The sequence below is a fragment of the Rhipicephalus sanguineus genome, chromosome 1, assembly GCF_013339695.2.
Source record: "Rhipicephalus sanguineus isolate Rsan-2018 chromosome 1, BIME_Rsan_1.4, whole genome shotgun sequence".
NCBI classification, from domain to species: domain Eukaryota; kingdom Metazoa; phylum Arthropoda; class Arachnida; order Ixodida; family Ixodidae; genus Rhipicephalus; species Rhipicephalus sanguineus.
In genome coordinates, this window is record NC_051176.1 from 271,391,825 (window position 1) to 271,410,785 (window position 18,961).

Genomic DNA, 18,961 nt, shown 5'->3' on the forward strand with positions numbered 1-18,961 from the left:
TTGAATGGGAACCCTGCGTAGCACGGTGTTAAGACAGCTGATAAAGTATGTTCTGGAAGAACACAGAGTACTCTAGAGATCTTAATTCAACTATACAAATTAAATTTTTTATCCTAATTATAGACCAGAAAAGCACAGGCATTGTGTGTAAACGCAGTGACATTTTCATATAGTAATGTTGCGCAGGGTTTTTAAATGAAGCAGAAGGCCAGCAGAAGATGCATATGCTAGTTCTTATTTCAGTCATTTGGGCTGCCAGTTACACAACTAAACTGTTTACTGGCAATTAGTTCATATAATAGAACAATCAAGCAAACCAGTCAATATTATATTTCGAATATTTTATTGTACGTACGTGGTACCTCAGTGATGTTTCTGGGTTCTAAACCTAGTAAGTAATTTTCTGATTATGACCTGTGACAGTGCGCATTGCCATGTTTAAGAAAGCGGCTGTTTCAGCTTATGTAGTGAATACTTGTTCATTTGTGGACTCCTTCATAAAGGCATACATGAATATTCTTTGAACATCCATAATCGATTATAACTTGTATGTATGTCACAACTCCAAAAATGAATATCCACTATGGTATCTCTAATGTACATCCAGTGAATGTCCCATACTGGCACTGGACATTGGGCTCTTGCATGGATACTGAGTGGATATCCGTGGTTGCTTGGGGTATGCATGCGCACAGGCGTATACGTTACCCTATTACTCAGAAACGCACACCGTGCCGTTTCTCTCCTTAATTGACGACGCTTTGAAGAAGTGCATATCGAGTACAGTGTTTATTATGTGCTTGCTGATGTCATCTTTGCGAGGGTTTCACGATACGCTGTGTCCAGGTATATGTTAAAGACTTCAGCTACCACAACTGTTACATCATAATCATGGGCGTTAGTCATCGCGATGGAGATATGCCACAAGGCGTCAAACGTGGGTGCATCCACGTCAGACGTTGCTATAGCTGCCAAACAGCAATACACATTGTACAAGCTGTCATATATCACTACACAATAAGCACTACTTCTGCGAAGACACGTTCCACTTTTATGTTATACCGATTCCTGTGACCGAGGGTTCAGCCATGTTTTTTTAACCATGTAGCCGCGAAAGCTGAGTTGCGGGAGTAAATAAATACTACTACATCAGCCACAAGAAACTGTCGACCGAGAAATAACTCTCAGAAATCACCGGAAAAACTTTGTAAAGGCAGTAAAAAATTATTCTGAATATACACTCTAAGAAAAAAGCGAGTATTCGGGGAGTATTTCTGCCACACAACAATAATCGTCATCTGGCTTGCTCGCGTTTCCTTTCTTGAAAACCCGGCTCTCATCACTTTCTTATCAAGAATGTTATGTCACGCTGATAACGCGTGCGCCGTTCGTGACCGGGAAGTGCCGGGACCGCAGTGACGACGCGAGGAAAGCACGCGAGGGGGATGACGATGATTGTTGTGTGGCAGAAATACTCCCCAAACACTCGATTTTTTCTAAGAGTGTACTCGCTGAAAACCTCAGCGGGGTAAAAAATCGGCAGATCCCACGTACCGTGGGAATAGGTGTTATGCGAAGCATGCGCAGGAAGGTGACTGTGTCGCAATTTTTCACATTGAGCGAAACGTTACGGAATGACGCTAAAGAAATGTGCGAATTGTATACGCACACACATATTTTGAAGAGTCGCACATGTGTTATATAATCAGTTGTTTACAGTTGCTTGAGGATGCCAACAGCAACGTAGGTGTTACCAACACAAGACGCAATAAGCTGATATGTAGTACTCATATTCCTCAATACTGGATAGAGCGAATTCGGATAGGACAGTGAAGGAACACAGATGCACAGGACAGGCGCTACTCGCAAGTAAGCTTTATTCAGAAAAGTTTCCTTATATATATATATATATATATATATATATATAGCCGGATGGTACATGCAGGTGCACTGCACGTACGTTACAGTCACAGTTGCAGTTATAGGGAACCCAAGCTCAAGTTTGCGGCGCGACGACAGCGCCGCGCCAGCCGCGCTGCGGCTCTGTCGGAAAACACTGAACCGTCTCGCGGCCGACGGCCGACTCAGCCCCTTTCACGGTAGCGGTAGCGCACGTGCGCTCGCGTTCTTCTCTCGGTGCGTGTAACTGTGGGGCCGTCAGCTCGGCACGTTGAACCGAGAGGCTTGCTGTGCGAAGCTGCGCATTTCCACGATGGCAGAAGCGACCCCGCGGAAGCGCAAGCGTGGTCCGAAGTATTGCGGTTTAGTGGCCAGCCACAACAGTGCAGACAAGGCACACGATTCACGTGTTAAACTGTATCGGTTCCCGGGCGTGTCGCACGAGAAATAAAGGCGGCAAGCGTGGATAGCTGACAGCGTTGTCTCGCCTTCTATTTTGGCTGTCTCAGTTCATCGCTTTCGTTCGTTCCGACTACCTGAATCGGTAAGTAACGGGGCGCATGCACGCAGCGACTACAGTAATGATTACTCGCTGTCTTCTCGCATTGTTAAAGTCCAGTTACGGTTGTAGTTGAAGTAACTTTGTGTTTTGATTCCCCGTGCTCGTGAGACCTACCCGTCGTTGTTGAACGTTCACATTCGCGTTATACCGTTAGCGTTGCGCGGTTGGTTGAATTCAACTGAACTCCGCACATTGTCAGAAGTTCGGCGCCTGCATTTCACGCGTCGGGAAGGCTGCTTTATCACGCCGGAACGGACGTCTGTGCATTTTTAGCAAGCTTTGACATCGTTCTGCAGGTTTGCTTTGTTTTTGTCACTATTGGGGTGATATATATTTAAGCCGCTAAATATAACTGGCACTTCATACATGCTTTGCAATTGCAACCTTGAATTAACCACCTTCTGACTTTGTGCGATTTTCTAGCCGCGTTCACGCAACAGGTTTTATACGCCTGTCAAGTCGGTATCATAAAAAGAGACTGCAAGCATGACGCGAGAGCCGAAAAAACGAGGCGAGCAGTTCATCTTGCTTCACAGTGGTTGAAGCTCAGCTAGCTGCCTCGCGTCTTAATCGGCGGGTGATTCTCCAGCGGCACGGAGGACTTGACTCTAACCTTCTCAGGAAGCAGTGCCATGGCCGTATAATCTTTTTTTAGCACGCCGCAAACGTTTGTTCACGAAAGTACACGGCTGCTACTGTAAGCATGCCATATCAAAACAACAATCATATGATTCGTAGTCCACGCCGCAGAACATCGATAGCGTGTACGGCTTCATTTCGGAGTGCATGTGGACCATTATTCATCTTTAACGTGACAGAATGAGACTTACCTCGAGGTATACGTCCTACACGGTGTAATCGCGACTTGGGAAATGCATTTCGCTTTGAGTCGGGCGTGGTTGTCGTCGATCGTCTGCTCTTCACCGTTAACGTGATTGACGAGCTTTCCTCATTTTATCAAGTTCGCTTTGCGGAAGTGCCAGTCAAGCTTGAAGATCCTTTTGAAGCCGCACTGCACGCGGTACATTGTGAGACGCCGCAAGTGCACCGCGAGAGCTCTGCACGTGCACGGAAGCGAGCGGCAACGCGGTGGCGAGAAGGGAAAGCGCTCGCTGATCACGCCCCAGTTTCTCTTTTTCTGCCAGAGATGGCGCTGCCTGTCAAGAGCAGCAGCGCCGCTAAGCGTTGCTTGGGAAGCCTATAAGAGTTGCGTTCAGTTGTTATGCCTATACTTATTCGTTATGACGCAGAACACAGGCACGTTTCACGAATCCGTCTGCATATGTGGAAGGGGTTCTTGGCAGTTCTTGAATAACGTCATCGTCACCGCGATCAGTGAGCACTAGCAGATGGACATGACTTGTTATCGGATCCATTCGTGATCGCGGCTACGAACGATCTAAGTGTAGTGAAGTGCGAGGTATAGTAGAGCTGGTGGAAACAGCGGATGGCCTTTATGAAGAAATGATCTATGACGCCTCCTGTCCTGGACGTGGCACCGAGGTCTTGTGATGTCCTGTCCACATCCAAGCCGTCTAGGAACCAGGCGTTGTTGTGTTTTTATAAATCAATGCTGAAGTCACCGGTAATCATGAGGGACATGGTCCTCTCGGCAGAGTTATTGTAGGAAGCATTGGCCGCGGTTTTTGCGTAATCCACGTGGTCGACGTTGCGGACAACGTGTACGAGTGGATGGTAGCCCAGCGTCTTCCAGCGGTGCTCTGTCTTCAGCTCCCTAGCTTTCCTTGCGTCCGCCGCTGTGGTGTAGTGGTTACGGTGCTCAGCTGCTGACCCGAAGGTCGCGGGTTCGATCCCGGCCGCGGCGGTTGAATTTCAATAGAGGCAAAATGCTAGAGGCCTGTGTAATGTGCAATGTCAGTGCACGTTAAAGAACACCGGATGGTGGAAATTTCCGAAGCAATTCACTATGGCGTCTCTCATAATCATAGCGTGGTTTTGGGACGTAAAACATCAATTACTATTATTATCGCTTTCCTTCCGTGACAATGTTCATGTTCGCGGTGACTGCGTTGATTTAGACTCTGTTATCACCTGTGGCACATACCCGCATAACATGAACTCTGGTATGCGGGTATGTGCCACACGTGTCTGAGGGAAAGGCGGTCTGAGGGAAAGGTTTCATGACGCACGCAACAGCATAGGCGTGCGCAGGGTTCACCATCAGGGGGGGGGGGAAGGTTCATCGCAGCCCCCCCCCCCCTTGTAAGTCAATGTACGAGGCAGATTTCGCCCCCCCCCTTAGATGACTAGGGGGGGTCAATGTATGGGGCAAATTTTGCGCCCCCCTTTTTGGTTATTAGGGGGGGCGCCCCCCCCCCCCTGTGCGCACGCCTATGCGCAACCGGTATTTTGCGTTATTCATGTCATCAGCAGTGAATCATGTTCGTCATACACTCATCCTATGCTATGCAAATTTTGGTATATTACAACCTATGGACACGACCGGGAGAGCGCCCAGACGTAGGATAGATAGATACGTAGATAGAAACGCCCAAAGTGCGTGAGGTTCGCTAAGAAATGCTTCGCATTTAATAATTAAAAAACTCAGTTAGCATGAGAGTAAATTTTTACCTCGACTGGTACGTAGTATTGTTCATGGTTTGGCGCTTTGAAAGCGAACGTGTAAGCTTTGCAGCTTACACGTTCGTCGGGGGAACGGACTCTCGAGCAGCAGCCGAAGTGGTCTGTAGGGGCAACCGCGACAAAAGGGAAATGGCGTCTGTGACGCCATCATTACTAGCTGCGCCAGCTCGGCTGCAGTGGTGACGTCGCGGAAGTTTGGAGTCACCTTCAGGTCCCCTTAGATGATGCGAATGTCGCAAGGAGCGGCGTATAGCGCTGGATTGCGCAGGCAGACTTGCAAGTCATTAAATGACCTTCCAAGCTATATTCTACGTTGAGATGTGATAGATATACGCATGTTCACGGGAACCGATTCCGCAGGCTATTTCAGTCGCGAAATTTTGTGTCAGTGCTCCTTATAGTCTTAGAAAAATACGCAATTCCTACGCAAGTACCTTGAGTATACAACACCAGTGGCGTAGCCGGGGTGGGGTTGCCCCTCCCCCCGCCCCCCAGAAATAAAGTTATGGTTTCTTCACACTAGTAGTGCCAAGCCTGAATGAATAGCGCAGCTGGGTGGCCTCCCTTGTTTCTCTTTCTGTCTTGCTCTGTTTTTTCTCTTTTTGTCTCTTTCTCTCTGTCACTGAATTTTTTTGTCTTTATTCCACTCTTTTTCCCTTCCTCTTTATTTCTACGCTTTGTCCGTTTGTTTTTCCGTAATTTTTATCTTTTACGTCTTCATTCCCTTTATTTCTCTATTTTCCATCTCTCTCTTTCACGTGTTCGTTCGACACACGCACCTGCTGTACTCTGTAATGGGGCATGCCCAATTCCTGTGGCACATACCCACCTGAGGAGTTTTGCACGACGGAGCACAAGTTACCGCCAGGCTATACAGCTTCGCCGTTAAAATTTTACATGTATCATACATACCAGGCCCGTAGCCAGGAATTTTTTTCGGGGGGTGGGGGCACTTGCTGAAAACCTTGACTACTTGAGAAAAACGCCTATTTTCATGATTTATTTTCGATAAAACACGATGTGTCATCAAAATTTCGGCCCCCCCCCCCCTTGGCTACGGGCCTGATACATACATGTACGTACGTATAAATGTAAACGTACGTACTCTTGTATGTACGTACATGCGTGCGCACAAACATGCACAGAGACACGAGCATACATAAAAAAGGGTAGAAGTAAATAAGCAGAGGCACCCTGCAACTTGATTGCAGTTCCGAAAAAAAATGCACACATCTGGTCCGACCTATTGGTCATAAGAGCCACTCATTATTTCAGCCACAGACAAATGTAAACAGTGAAGTGCTTTCTTTTTCGTAATAACAAAAAGCAATTGCAAGATCAGATTTTATAGTTTTCTATAAGAGGTCATGGATAGCAACCATACAGTTCTGAAAGCACGTGACACGCGTGGCACTGGGGTAGCTAGAATTGGGATCAGATCACATTTTATAGCCTGCACTTGAAGAGTGGCAATCATCTCTGGACAAAATCCAACTGAGGTATCACATGTGCACTTTAGTCCTGTAGCACTGCCTGCGTACCCATACAAATTAAGTTGTCTGCAAGTATAAAAGGAAAGTATCACAGAATGATACCGTCAGCTGAATGTGTACTACTACAGTGGTTAAAAGTGAATTCCTGCAATGGTCTCGTTGTATACAAGAATACAATCGTGTATACAATACGCTGGTGTACAACGGTAACCCAATGAAAAGAAGAACGAACAGCTATGAAAGACTTTAATATAATAAGATCGGTACAAAACAAATACAACAAAATAAACAATGTAGAAAAAAAAAACATGCGGACAATGAGCGGAATGAATTCTTTATATTAAATATGAAATGCTTTCAGGTGAAATAGTATAAATAGCAAGATGTGTTTTGGCAACATCTCGTCACACTAGAGAACAAGGTGGCCAATACTTAATGTTGACCAGCGCAAAAAGAAGGAAGATGACAGGTGCACATACATACAGGAACACTAACAATTGACACCTTATTTGTAAAGACCTTTGATGTGTGTCATACCATAAAATTTGAGACACAAGATGCCCATCTACTGAAAAATGTATGTGCACAAGACATTCCTGTGAAGACTGAACTGTGACGTCATCAAACCCAACACAAAGCCCAATATCGACATGCTTGCACAGTGCAAATGGAACGAGCACAGAGGAGAGGACAGCATAGGTACTGTGTTGTGTCCTCTCCTCTGTCCTTATTACATTTCTGCTGCGCAAACATGTCGATATTGAATCTCCAACGAGCCCAAAGTACCATTCAAACAATGCCATTCTAACAAGCAGTAGTTGCATGATAAAATGCTGGGCATGGTCACACGAAAGAAACAGTATCACAGAAAAGGTGAACTCAGATAAACTGAACGAAGTTCAAATAAATAACAATGGGCACTAAATAATAATAATAAAAAAAAAGGCTCAACATGAGCAATGCCAACAATAAAGCCTTAGGTATGACTATGTGGAATTAATTCAGCCAGAAATGTACGAAAACCAAATTGATTTCACAAAAGGTGCCTCACTTAGTCTTTTCAGATTATTGGAATTTTGGAAAGTTGCAAGTTTGTCCAAACAAAAATACTCCTTGGTCAATATTGCTTGCAAGCATGTCTGTTCTATCACACCTGAGCATTGTTTCATTAAAGTGAAAGAACAGTCAACATGTAACTTGTAGCCCAATGTGGCAGTGCATTGAGTCACACCCACAGTAAGAATCAACATAATGCACTAACCTACTAAGGCCAGAATGGGCAGGCACTGCAGAAGCCTGGGCTTAAAAAAGTTATGGCACTAGAAAAATTGGCAGTTATGAACACATCATCTCTGCAATTGCATCAATGGACAACAAGCTTAACCTGCTGTGCACTAATGAGGAGATTACACAACATTCATGCTTAATGCAATGCAGATATCACACTAATATAGAAAACTGCCCTGAACACACAAAACACTATAAAAAATACATTTCACACTCTTGTCCCTGTGTACACATCACATTGCTGGACAGGTGACACAGTTTTGAATTATCAAAGCTGTGGTAGTAGCATATAAAAATGGGCTTTAATGTATTGCATCACACAACAGGTACTTCGAGCACAATTTTTATGCATACTCCCCTCCATGCATTCACACAACACAATTTAAATGACAGCAGCAGGACACATGGTGGTCAAATTGAATCCATGCATTGACACAATACAGTTCTAGCTGCAGCATCAGGAACATTCAGTGGCCCAAGCTTGCAAGCTTTGCCTCATATTCCTTGAGATAGGAAAGCTCTTCATCGAGGGACACATCAAGGAAATCCTCTTCGTTGACAGAGATATCATGCGCAAGCCGTTGCATTGCATCCCGCTCCTTTTCATCATCTTGTAAAAAAAAAAGAAAACGTAACACAAATTGTATACACATATAACAATGCTCATGCAAGTCATATCGAATAGATGGAAACACACATGCATACAAGCAAATACACATGCACACTATATCTGCCATCCCACTGCAGCAAAACAGTATGGTCAGTTTAGAGATTGCAGGATGCATTTAAGTATATACGAGGGTTATTCAAAAAGTAAGGGCCATTTGGTCCCCAAAAAATAAATATTCATTAGTAAAAGATTTTATTGGCAGGTTTATTTTATTACAAACCTACCTTACTTTTCTACATAATCACTTAACTTCTAAGCACTTTTCGTACCGCTGCACCAGTTTCTTTAGTCCTTCTCCATAGAAGTTCGCCGCCTGGGAATTCTTTGCTGTTTGAGTTGGTCCGTAAGCATTTTTGGTACCCACCTTGCACACACTGTGATATCAGAGCTTTTCAGCTACAATGGTGCAAATTGTAGCGCGGCTGACAAGAGGAAATTCATCTGACAGACCTCTAACTGTCAGTTGTCGATATAATTGCAATTCCCGGTCCACTTGTTGAACAGTTTCACCGGTCTGGATTCTGAGCCTGTCACTCCGCTTTCCGTCGTGCACATTTATGCGGCCATTTGTGAAGTCTCGACAGTATTTTCTGACCTTTCCTTCACTCATCCCTTCAGGTCCATAAACTAGGTAGAACTCCTATAAATTTGAGAAGCTGATGATCCTTTTGCATGCAAAAATCGAATTACAGCTCGCACTTCACAACAGGCAGGAGCAACGATTTTCGCAGACATTGTCAATTGCAATCCCCGACAAATAGACAACTACTGAGTCGGAACAATAACTTCAGTACCTTTGCGAAGAATTAACAGATGGCGCTGCACAAATAAATCTTTATTCTGATGTGTAAATAGTTAAACATTAGCAAACGACCCTTACTTTTTGAATAGCCCTTGTATATTTGCAGGACACACCAAAAGAAGTCTTATGCATTGAAAGAAATAGATTGCAAGTGTAATAGACTTATCAACATGTGTGACATGTGAACTACATAACAAAAATTTGCACAGCTTGCACCAAGGCGTGCAAGATTGGGTCATAGCAGAGCTGGTGGGCACATTTCAGCTTCTCTTGTTGACCATCTGTACAGGATGCTCGGGCAGTGATTAAGCGTGTGCTGGTTCATGATAATTTTCTGTCTACGACACACAACAAACCTCGACCATAACAGCTCTGCTGTGAAATTCCTATAGCGCGTATGTTCCACAGAAATTGGGCAAATTCCACTACATTTCAGCTTCGCTTGTCAACCATCTATAGAGAACGCTTAGGCGATGGTTGAGCGCATGCCGGTTCATGATGATAATTCTCTATCTATGACACACGGCAAACCTCAACCATAACAGCTCTGCTGTAATACACAATGTTAAAGAAATCATGGCTTTACCAACCTGTGCGGCATGCTCTAGGGCACTGCCAGGCAGTGTCAACAAAATATCGAAAATGGCAAACCCAGGGATGTACAGCAGAGATTTAGATAAGGAAATGCAAGTGACTTGTGTATTCAAGAACCTGAACTCATCTGGTGTTTTGCCAGAATCTAAGCAGTCTATGTATACAAATGGAATGCAAGTCCATCTAAAACTAGTGCAAAATGAAGGGACACCAAAGATAAACAACAGAGCTAAATTTAACTACCGTATTTGCTGTTGCAAGTTACTGCAGCAACTTTCTACATCACTTCATTTTTGACAGAATATGATGCACGAGTGCACCACAAACACTGTTCAAACACAAATTCTGTCAAAGATGAACAAGTACCAGCTAGCCCAGTTATCACTGTTACTAACATCACACCTATGTATACATGTCCTTATATTGCTTTCATGCGTGCAAGAAATTGGGTGCCGAGAGTTCAAAAAAACACTGCGACCACAGTGTGTCAGCTCCATGCAGTGCAGCTATGGTATCACAGTTGCATCAGCACGGCCTTCCAGATTTGACCTCCAATAGCGGTAGCCTCTATGATGGAAAACCAGACTTACTATGTACTAGTGTTTGTTTTGTTGAGATATTGTTAAGCCTGCAATATTGATGCAGAAAATAAGGAAACAGCATCTTTCTTTTCCATTGCTACGAAGTAGCACACCACATCTGCTCATCAGGGGAAAAAATAGAAAAGCATCAGCTATATGCCGTGCATATCACGAAGGCAACCCTATCTAATCTAAGCTTGACAGCCACATCAGCATCAGCATCAGCTTGCCATTTCGTGTTTGTATGCTTGCTGTTGAAGTCGCGATAACATGTTGGATTGGTGTTCGTCGGTGCCACACTACAAGGTGATTGCTGGCAGCGTGTTTTGTGACGGCGCCTAAAACTTTGTGAAAAAGTTATACTGCCAAGTTCAGGGATGGAAGCGGCCTGGAGTGCTTTAGAGCAGCTCTAAGAACAGCAAAACTGAATTTTTGGAGCAGCATCGGAGAAGATGGACAGAATTTCGGAACACCTTAGTAAAGCAAGATATTATCAAAATACACGTGCAAGAAGACAAATAAACGAAAAATTTTTTCTCTATTTAACAGTGTTGAATTGTATTAGCAACCAAATCAAAATACACCTATGCTAAAGTATCAAAACTTCTAGCATTTGTCGATAATGAAAGGTTTTTGTAACTACCTAGTCTAAATTTATGTCTTATTTAAGTATGCTTCTGAGAGATTGCACGGCACATAACGGCTGTGCTACTATGCCCCGAACAGCACCGAGCAACATTGCACAGTGTGCAGAAACTGTCAGTGTCCTTCAGTGCTGGCCAACACGAGAGATAGAGTAGGTCTCAGTTGCCATCAGTCTTGTTTAGCACATAAAACAGCAAAACAAAACACGCACTGTGCAAGGTGGGTGACTGTACTAAAATGGATCCGATTGGATTGGCTCTGCAGCTGCTGGGGGTGCCTGCTCAAAGAGATTTGACAGGGTTGGCCATGGTGACAACACAATTCAGTTGCCACTGAAGATGCGGACTGCACCTAACTTAGCAATCCTCCTCAAAGGTAAAGTGTTGTTTTGGAGCAGGCAGGAGCAGGCGTGTAGTTTAGAGCAGAATGGAGCGATTGGAGCAGTGCTTCCATCCGTGCAAGTTTAAGTTGACCCCTATTGCCTATGCAGTCTAGAATGGTAACCGTGAAGCAGGACGGCCCTTCAGTTTTAGCAATAAATTGATTCTTGACTGACACATAGCATAAGATTCAGGCCATGAAGAGTTTAAAAGAGGCTGGCCAAAGAAAGAAAGTGTGGTGGTTGGAACTGTAAACTGGCCTGTGTTTGTGGGCTTTAGCACAACTTGCAGGCATAAGCATCTATTATAAAGGCGGGGGGAATTATACAAAGGCACGACTTGCAGAACGGAAAATACAGTAGCATCCTTCTGTAACAGCCCCAGAATCTTTAGAAGAAAACATTGATCGTTCAAGAGAGCACACTAAAATAACAAGGTTGATTTTGCCCAAATCATGTGACAGACAGCTGCCAGCCTTTGCAAAATATATTTAGGGTCCAATTTTACAAAAAAAGTGTGAAAAAGTTGCTTCACATTTTCCTGGTGAAATGCAAATACTAGTAGTTTATCAAATACAAGTTGATGCTGCTGCCACCATTCACATCAAGCACCATCCACATGCATGCAGTACAGCTTGCATGCATACAGCTGGAACCTTGTGGAGGCAATCATTGCATAAATGCAGTGATGCTGCACCTAGTGGTGGAACTGCTATTGGACCTTTCCATGCAGGTCTTGGCCCAAACAAGTCTGACTTGGAGCAGCATCAAATGCACGCCTGCATGCCAGGGTGTGGTCTCAAATACAAGTGGAAAAAAAAAATGCGCAGGAGAGCTTGCCTTACACACATATACGATCATTCAGGTTAAGAGCTACCCAAGCGATTCCATTACTTTTAACTTTCCCTGTGTGTGTATTGCAGTATAAATCCGATTACACCACTTAGACATGCAACAGGCATTGAGAGTTTGGCACACTTCTAGCGAGCAAGAAAAAAATTTTGACTGGACTAAGGTGTGTTTCATGTCAGTGGATGTGCACGACCAAACCAAAGTTGCAGTGAAGACACCCCTGGCTTGTTCCAAGTGTGGAAAATCTTCCGCATAACTACCTTGTGCATGGATGCAAGAAAGGTCCCTGCCCATAAGCAGATTATATTTCAGCAGTTGAGCAGTCATATTATGAGACATCTTTGAAGTGGAACCACCATTTATGCTATGCAGTGCACAAGTGGACATTATCACAGACTTCTTTGGTATATAAATACCGTAGGAGTGCATGAACAGTGTTATCGAGTATGAATAATACCAGGTGAAACAAACTGAATATGGCATGTTCTTCTAATAGCTTGCAAATAACAAACAGCCTTCTCATCATTAATTTTGTTCTACATTATAAAGAATGCTTTACTAAAACCAAAAGAAAGTATTATAGAATGTTAACTCAGTAGTTTGTTATTATATAAACTTTAGAAAGGCAGGCCAATACCTGTGTACACCTTTGAGACCAAATCAGAAATGTGCGCTGATTGCAGCAACGGCAAGGCAAGAAAAAAATTTAGGAAAATAGCCAGAAGTGGTGCCACTATCGTAAAGTATGCGGCAATGAAATATTGAACTGGATCAGAGGTCACAGATTTTGCATCTATAAATAGTGCCCAATAACACCCACTGGTGGATAGATAGGAAGCAGGAAACCGTTCAGTATACCCATAATTCAAAATAGAAATATGCGCCTGTCTGAAGTTTATCTTAAAACTCCGGTCTTGGCCAGTTTCCAAAAACAGTGAAAAACGGAAATTTTATCCACTTGCATCTCCAAGGTCATGTACAATGCACAAAAACTGTGACCTGTGACATCGATGTTGAAAGTCAGTAGCACTATGTAAAGTTACAATGTACAGTAGTACTTGACAACTTTAGCGATAAAAGCCTGCATCCCCTGGCTGTGCAGCACTTGTGTGCCTCATGTTTGTTGAACTGTTTGCTGCACACATTATATTTATTCAGGAAAAGGTAGCTGCGGATGTGGTGTAGAAGCAAACTAACCTCTATGGATATGCACTGTGCCACTACGAGGTCACATGCAGTGTAAATAGTGCGTGAATGTCCTGGACACATGTCTATAGGGAACCCAAGCTCAAGTTTGCGGCGCGACAACAGCGCCGCGCTGCGGCTCTGGAGAGAAGCTCTGGTGCAACTGGGGGCATGCGCAACCGACTCAGCCTGTTTGTCGGCAGCGGGAACACTGTCGCACGAGCGCTCCTCAGTCGGTGCGGGGAATTGGGGCGCCGTGCCGGCAGCTTGGTACGCTGAACCGAGAGGCTTGCTGTGCAAGCCTCTCGGTTCAGTATGTCCTTGTTGATAGCACTGTCTTGCCTTCTGTTTTGGCTGTCTCAGTTCACCGCTTTCGTTCGTTTCGACTACCTGTATCAGTACGTAACGCGGCGCATGCACGCAACAACTACAGTAATGATTACTCGCTGTCTTCTCACATTGCGAAAGTCCAGTTATGGTTGTAGCTGAAACAACTCTGTGTTTTGATTCCTCGTGTTCGCGAGACCTACCCGTCGTCGAACGTTCACACTAGCGTTATACCGCGGTTAGCGTTGTGCGGTTGGTTGAATTCAACTGAACTCTGCACATTATCAAAAGTTCAGCGCCTGCAATTTACGCTTCGGGAAGGCTGCTTTATCACACTGGAACGGACGTGTTCGTGCAGCAGGTTTTATACGCCTGTAAAGTCGATATTCTCATAAAAAGTGAGTGCAAGCATGATGCGAGAGCCGAAAAAAATGAGCTGAGCAGTTGAATTTTCCTCGCAGTGGTTAAAGGTCAGCTAGCTGCCTCGCGTCTAAATCGGTGGGTGATGCTCGAGCGGCACGGAGGACTTGACTCTAACCTTCTCAGGCTTTTCTAGTACCATGCCGTATAATTTCTTTTTTTCGCACGCCGCAAACGTTTGTTCACGAAAGTACACGGCTGCTACTGCAAGCATGCCATATCAAAACAATCATATGCTTCATACTAGAGCTGTGCGAATAGCAAAATTTTGGGTGCGAAGCGAATTCGAATAATAAAGATTGAGTGCGAATCGAATCGAATAATTTCGAATAATTTTCGAATATTTCTCATACATTTTTCGAATAATTCGAAGTGAAATTACAGAAAAAGTTGCAGAGAATCCCTAAGTATGTTCTTGTGAGATCGCAACATGAAAGTGTCTTTTTTCGCTAGGTTGATGAAGCACTGGTGGGGTCATATTTCATAGTTGTCTTTCTTTTCAAGAGTGAGGCAATGTAGAGGCCGAATTTTATTTATGTACATGATTTGCTGCAACCAAAGTGTTGCTGACAACACTTTACACGTGATAGGCAGAGATGCCATTTCCTCAGCCTCTTCTCTTTCAACAGCTGTGGAAGCCTAACTGATGTGGCAGACAAGGGTGTGCTCCCTTGATGTCCGGAATTCCAAATCCGCCTCGTAGACGTCGATATATAAGAACATCTGAAATTTTGGATGCTAAAAAGCTTCGGCGTCCGATTTTTCGGACTTCCTGCCCAAATTTCAGGTCCAAAACAGCATTAATTGAGTCCCCAACTCTGCGACATCTTTCATTTCCATATTGGAACCAGCGTTTTCGTGAGTTAATACATTTGCGACCGTAGCGGAGCTTGAAAGGCAGCTTTGCCGCAATATGGGGGTGTGATGAGGTGAAGCATATTGAAAATCTAGGGACCACTTCCAAACGGACGTTGACTGTCTCTTGCCTAAGTTCGACCGTAATGGAGCTGAAAGGCAGCTTTGCCGCAATACGAGTGTAATGAGGTGAAGCATATTAAAAATCTGAAGGGGTCACTTTCAACCAGACGTTGACTGCATTTGTCTTTGGGAAGTTCGAATAGTTCGAATAGTAAAATTTCAGTGCGAATCAAATCGAATAGCAAACACTATTCGAAAAATATTCGAAATTTTGAATATTCGCACACCCCTACTTCATACTCCACAACGCACAACATTGATAGCGTGCACAGCTTCACTTCGCAGTTCATATGGACCATTACGTATCTTCAACATGACAGAATGAGTCGTACATCGAGGTATACGTCCTAAAGGGTGTTATCACGACTTTGAAAATGCATTTCGCGTTGAGTCGGGCATCGTTGTCGTCAATCGTCTGCTCTTCACCTTAAACGTGACTGATGAGCCTTTCTCCTTTTATGAAGTTCGCTTTTCGGAAGTGCCTGTCCAGCTCGGAGATCTTTTTGAAGCCGCGCTGCAGGCGCTAGATTGTGAGGCGACGCGAATGTACTGCGAGAGCTCTGCACGTGTGCGGAAGCGAGCGGCGGCGCGGCATAGCGCGGCGTCGAGAACGGAGAACGCTCGTTGCATGCTCCCAGTTTCTATTTTTCTGCCAGAGATGGCACTGCCTGTCAAGAGCAGCAGCACCACTAAGTGATGCTTGGAAAGCCTATTACAATACTATGCTCTTAAACAGCACATCATCATAGGTCAGCAATAATTTGACCTGGAAGCTGCCACAAGAGTTATAAGTGGCTTCCAGCTTGCAGAACATCCATGTTGATTTCAACTCATGTGCAACTCTGCAGGCACGAATAAATGCTGCAAATGGTCTTTCCATGTGCATGCATTGTCCACCGGTGTCACTCGCAACACCCCAATATGCCTGCCATTCGCCGAAAACTGTAATTATAAAGAAGATGACCCCAGCAGTGTAGGTATCCCATTTTTAGCATGCTGTGCCCCAAGACAAAGATGAGATGCACAATACTATCTCAATATGGGGCACAGACAAGAAGATCCCGTGGCCATGCAGAGCTGCGTGGGCACAAGGGCCAATGCATGGTCTACGGTCTCCCAAGTAAAACAGCACTCGCATAATGCCTGCACAGCCACACACAATGCAAGATTCAACAGCAAACGGCTTCGCTTTGCATTCAATAAACTGTTGACGCGGTCAGTGTTTGTGGTGTCACATGGTCTTTAACGTGAATACCTACCAACTAGCTCAGCTCTCTGTTATTGTAGCATATGTCTTTAGACCTGCAAGGGCACAATTCAAAGGCTCTCCATCATGGGTGCGATGTTTTATGAAGATAAGGCTTGAGCACCCCCTTTTTGGCCTTCTGGCATGTCGAATTAGCATTAAACACACATGTATATAAAATGGAATTGTCACTGTGCAGCATTTAGAATTGCAATCGTACAAAGGCACTAATGGTGACTTCCGATACTTCTGGCCATTCCATGTGCTGTTCCCCCCCCCCCCCCTCCAGTGCTTCTAAGTGGGGTGTCGGCCTACATTAGGGCTCAATATATTTCAGGCTTTTGTGGTAGTCAACAAAGCCGAACCAGAAGCAATTTTTACGTGCCCAACTATTTCAGTAGTCTGGGCAAAAATTTGGACCAACATTGAGGCCAATCTTGAGTACAACTACATGAAAATCTCTTGACAAATTTGTATAATGTGATACATAACATTTATCCCATCCCACTTGTGTGTTCCTTTTCATAAAGGGCCATGTTGTACACATCCATACAATTGCTAGTTCAGTGTGACAAAACTGTATACCAAACGCTAATGAGCACTGCTGTGGATGAGAGTTAATAGCACTTACAAATTCCACTTTACCATTCAGGACTGCTCTTGCTGTTAATTACAAAGCTATGGGTCAGAATGGTTTAGGTGGTAGGGACATGACTAGCAAGTATAGGAAAAACTTCAGACTAGTATTACTTCAGGAACCGACTGCAAGCCCTAGGGTTTGTCGTTACTACAACATGCAACTTTGAGGTTCAATCTCCACTGCAAACGCGCTAAAAGCTGTGCCATGTGATCATCTGTCATAGAGGCAGACTGCTGTATTAAATTATAGTGCTTGATCATATCTAGCTGATGAATTGCATGCCAAGATGTTAGAATACTTACCAGCACTTTCACTGTCCCCCAAGAGTTCACTCAGTGTTGCATCCACGTCACCATTATTTCTGCACAGGGCCTCACAGACAACCTCAAAGTCAATGTTGAGTCTCGTTAATGTGGCCCACATATCAGTTGAAATGCTCTGCTGAGCTAACTGGGCCCAAACAGCTTGATTCACTCCCAACACGGACTGTGCTGCTGAAGATGAAGATGCAACTGAAGTGCTGGATGCAGCGGTAGGAAGCTGCTGGTCCTGCTGCGGCGGCTGCTGGAGTATCTGTAGTCAAAAAGCAGAAGTAATGAGACCCCAGAATCACTGTTCACAAAGTGCAGGCTTATTCACTAAGCCACACTAAGGGTTTCAGATTTGAAAAAAAAAAAGTGACAACCGAAAAAAAAAAGTCCAGTGCTGACACAGGAGAAGCATGAAAAAAATCCACAGCATATCCACGGGGTGAATGATGATGAGTGGGGCGAAGCTCCGGAGGGAATCATCGGTAAACCGTGAATACTCAGAGCGAAAGTGAAAGCGAGCCAACAGCGAGCAGATTTTATTACAACGGTCCCCCTAGCGTACGTCGCCGCACTAAATCGAACGACTGTCTTCCACCAATGACACGCGCCATATGTGAATCTTCCGTGAATTCTGCCCAGTACATCATCAACGACGTGAGATCGGGCACGTTTATACTAAATGGTCGATGAGAGTCATGGCGACTTGCAGCTCACTTTAATTTTACATGTACGCTGTGAATTTTTATTGTTTAATCACAGACAGGAGAAATCTCACACAGGCACTACCTTGGAGGTCAAAATTCAGTGCCTATATATACGGGGTGATCAGTGAATGGTTCTGCAGCGCGAGCAGTCGGTTTTTTCAATCAAGAAACTCGCTAGCAGACGCTGCCTGCGTCAGCCTCGCGAGGCGAGAGGGGGGGGGGGACTTTACCGATCGGCGCTCGCCCGTTGCCGATCGGGTGAGGTGGCTACATACTACTACTACAGAAGAGGGAACGACCCACACCCTAAGGAGCTTCGCCCCTAAAAAGTACTGCAATTATGCCCTAAGGGTGATTGCAATGACCCTTCGGGCAATAGCTGCTGGAGCAGTGGGCTTGCTGTATCTCATAATTCACTGGCAAGTAAATGTGTTGTACTTCCAAAGCTTTATGCTTTGGACATTTGAAGTGCTGCATTTCAGGTCACATTTACTTCCACATTCTCATTACAGTACAACCTCGGTGATACGATCACGGCTCGTACAAATTTCGTGGTGATACGAATTTTTCCATGGTACCGGCTAAGGCCCATTAGCATGTAATGTACCGTATTTACTCGAATTTAGGCCGGCCCCAATTCTAAGCCGACCCCCGAAATTCGCAAGGCCAGAAAAGAAAAAAAAAACCTATTCATTGTACACAAATCTAAGCCGACCCCCCCACTTTCGCACATCGTTTTTTCGAAAAAAAAACATCGGCTTAGATTCGAGTAAATACGGTAA

General features: G+C 44.5%; 1 protein-coding gene across 1 annotated transcript in view; it reads right to left on the bottom strand.

Moving 5' to 3' along the window:
- Nucleotides 1–6,787: 6,787 nt before the first annotated feature.
- The window catches only part of LOC119378969 (NEDD8 ultimate buster 1), a 41,761-nt gene continuing 29,587 nt past the window's right edge, over nt 6,788–18,961 (bottom strand). Inside the window, exons 9-10 of the mRNA XM_037648085.2 lie at nt 17,467–17,737; nt 6,788–8,455 (exon numbers count right to left, since the gene is read on the bottom strand). Coding sequence (XP_037504013.1) covers nt 8,313–8,455; nt 17,467–17,737 — 414 coding nt within the window. The 3' untranslated portion in view covers nt 6,788–8,312. The remainder of the gene's footprint in view (nt 8,456–17,466; nt 17,738–18,961) is intronic.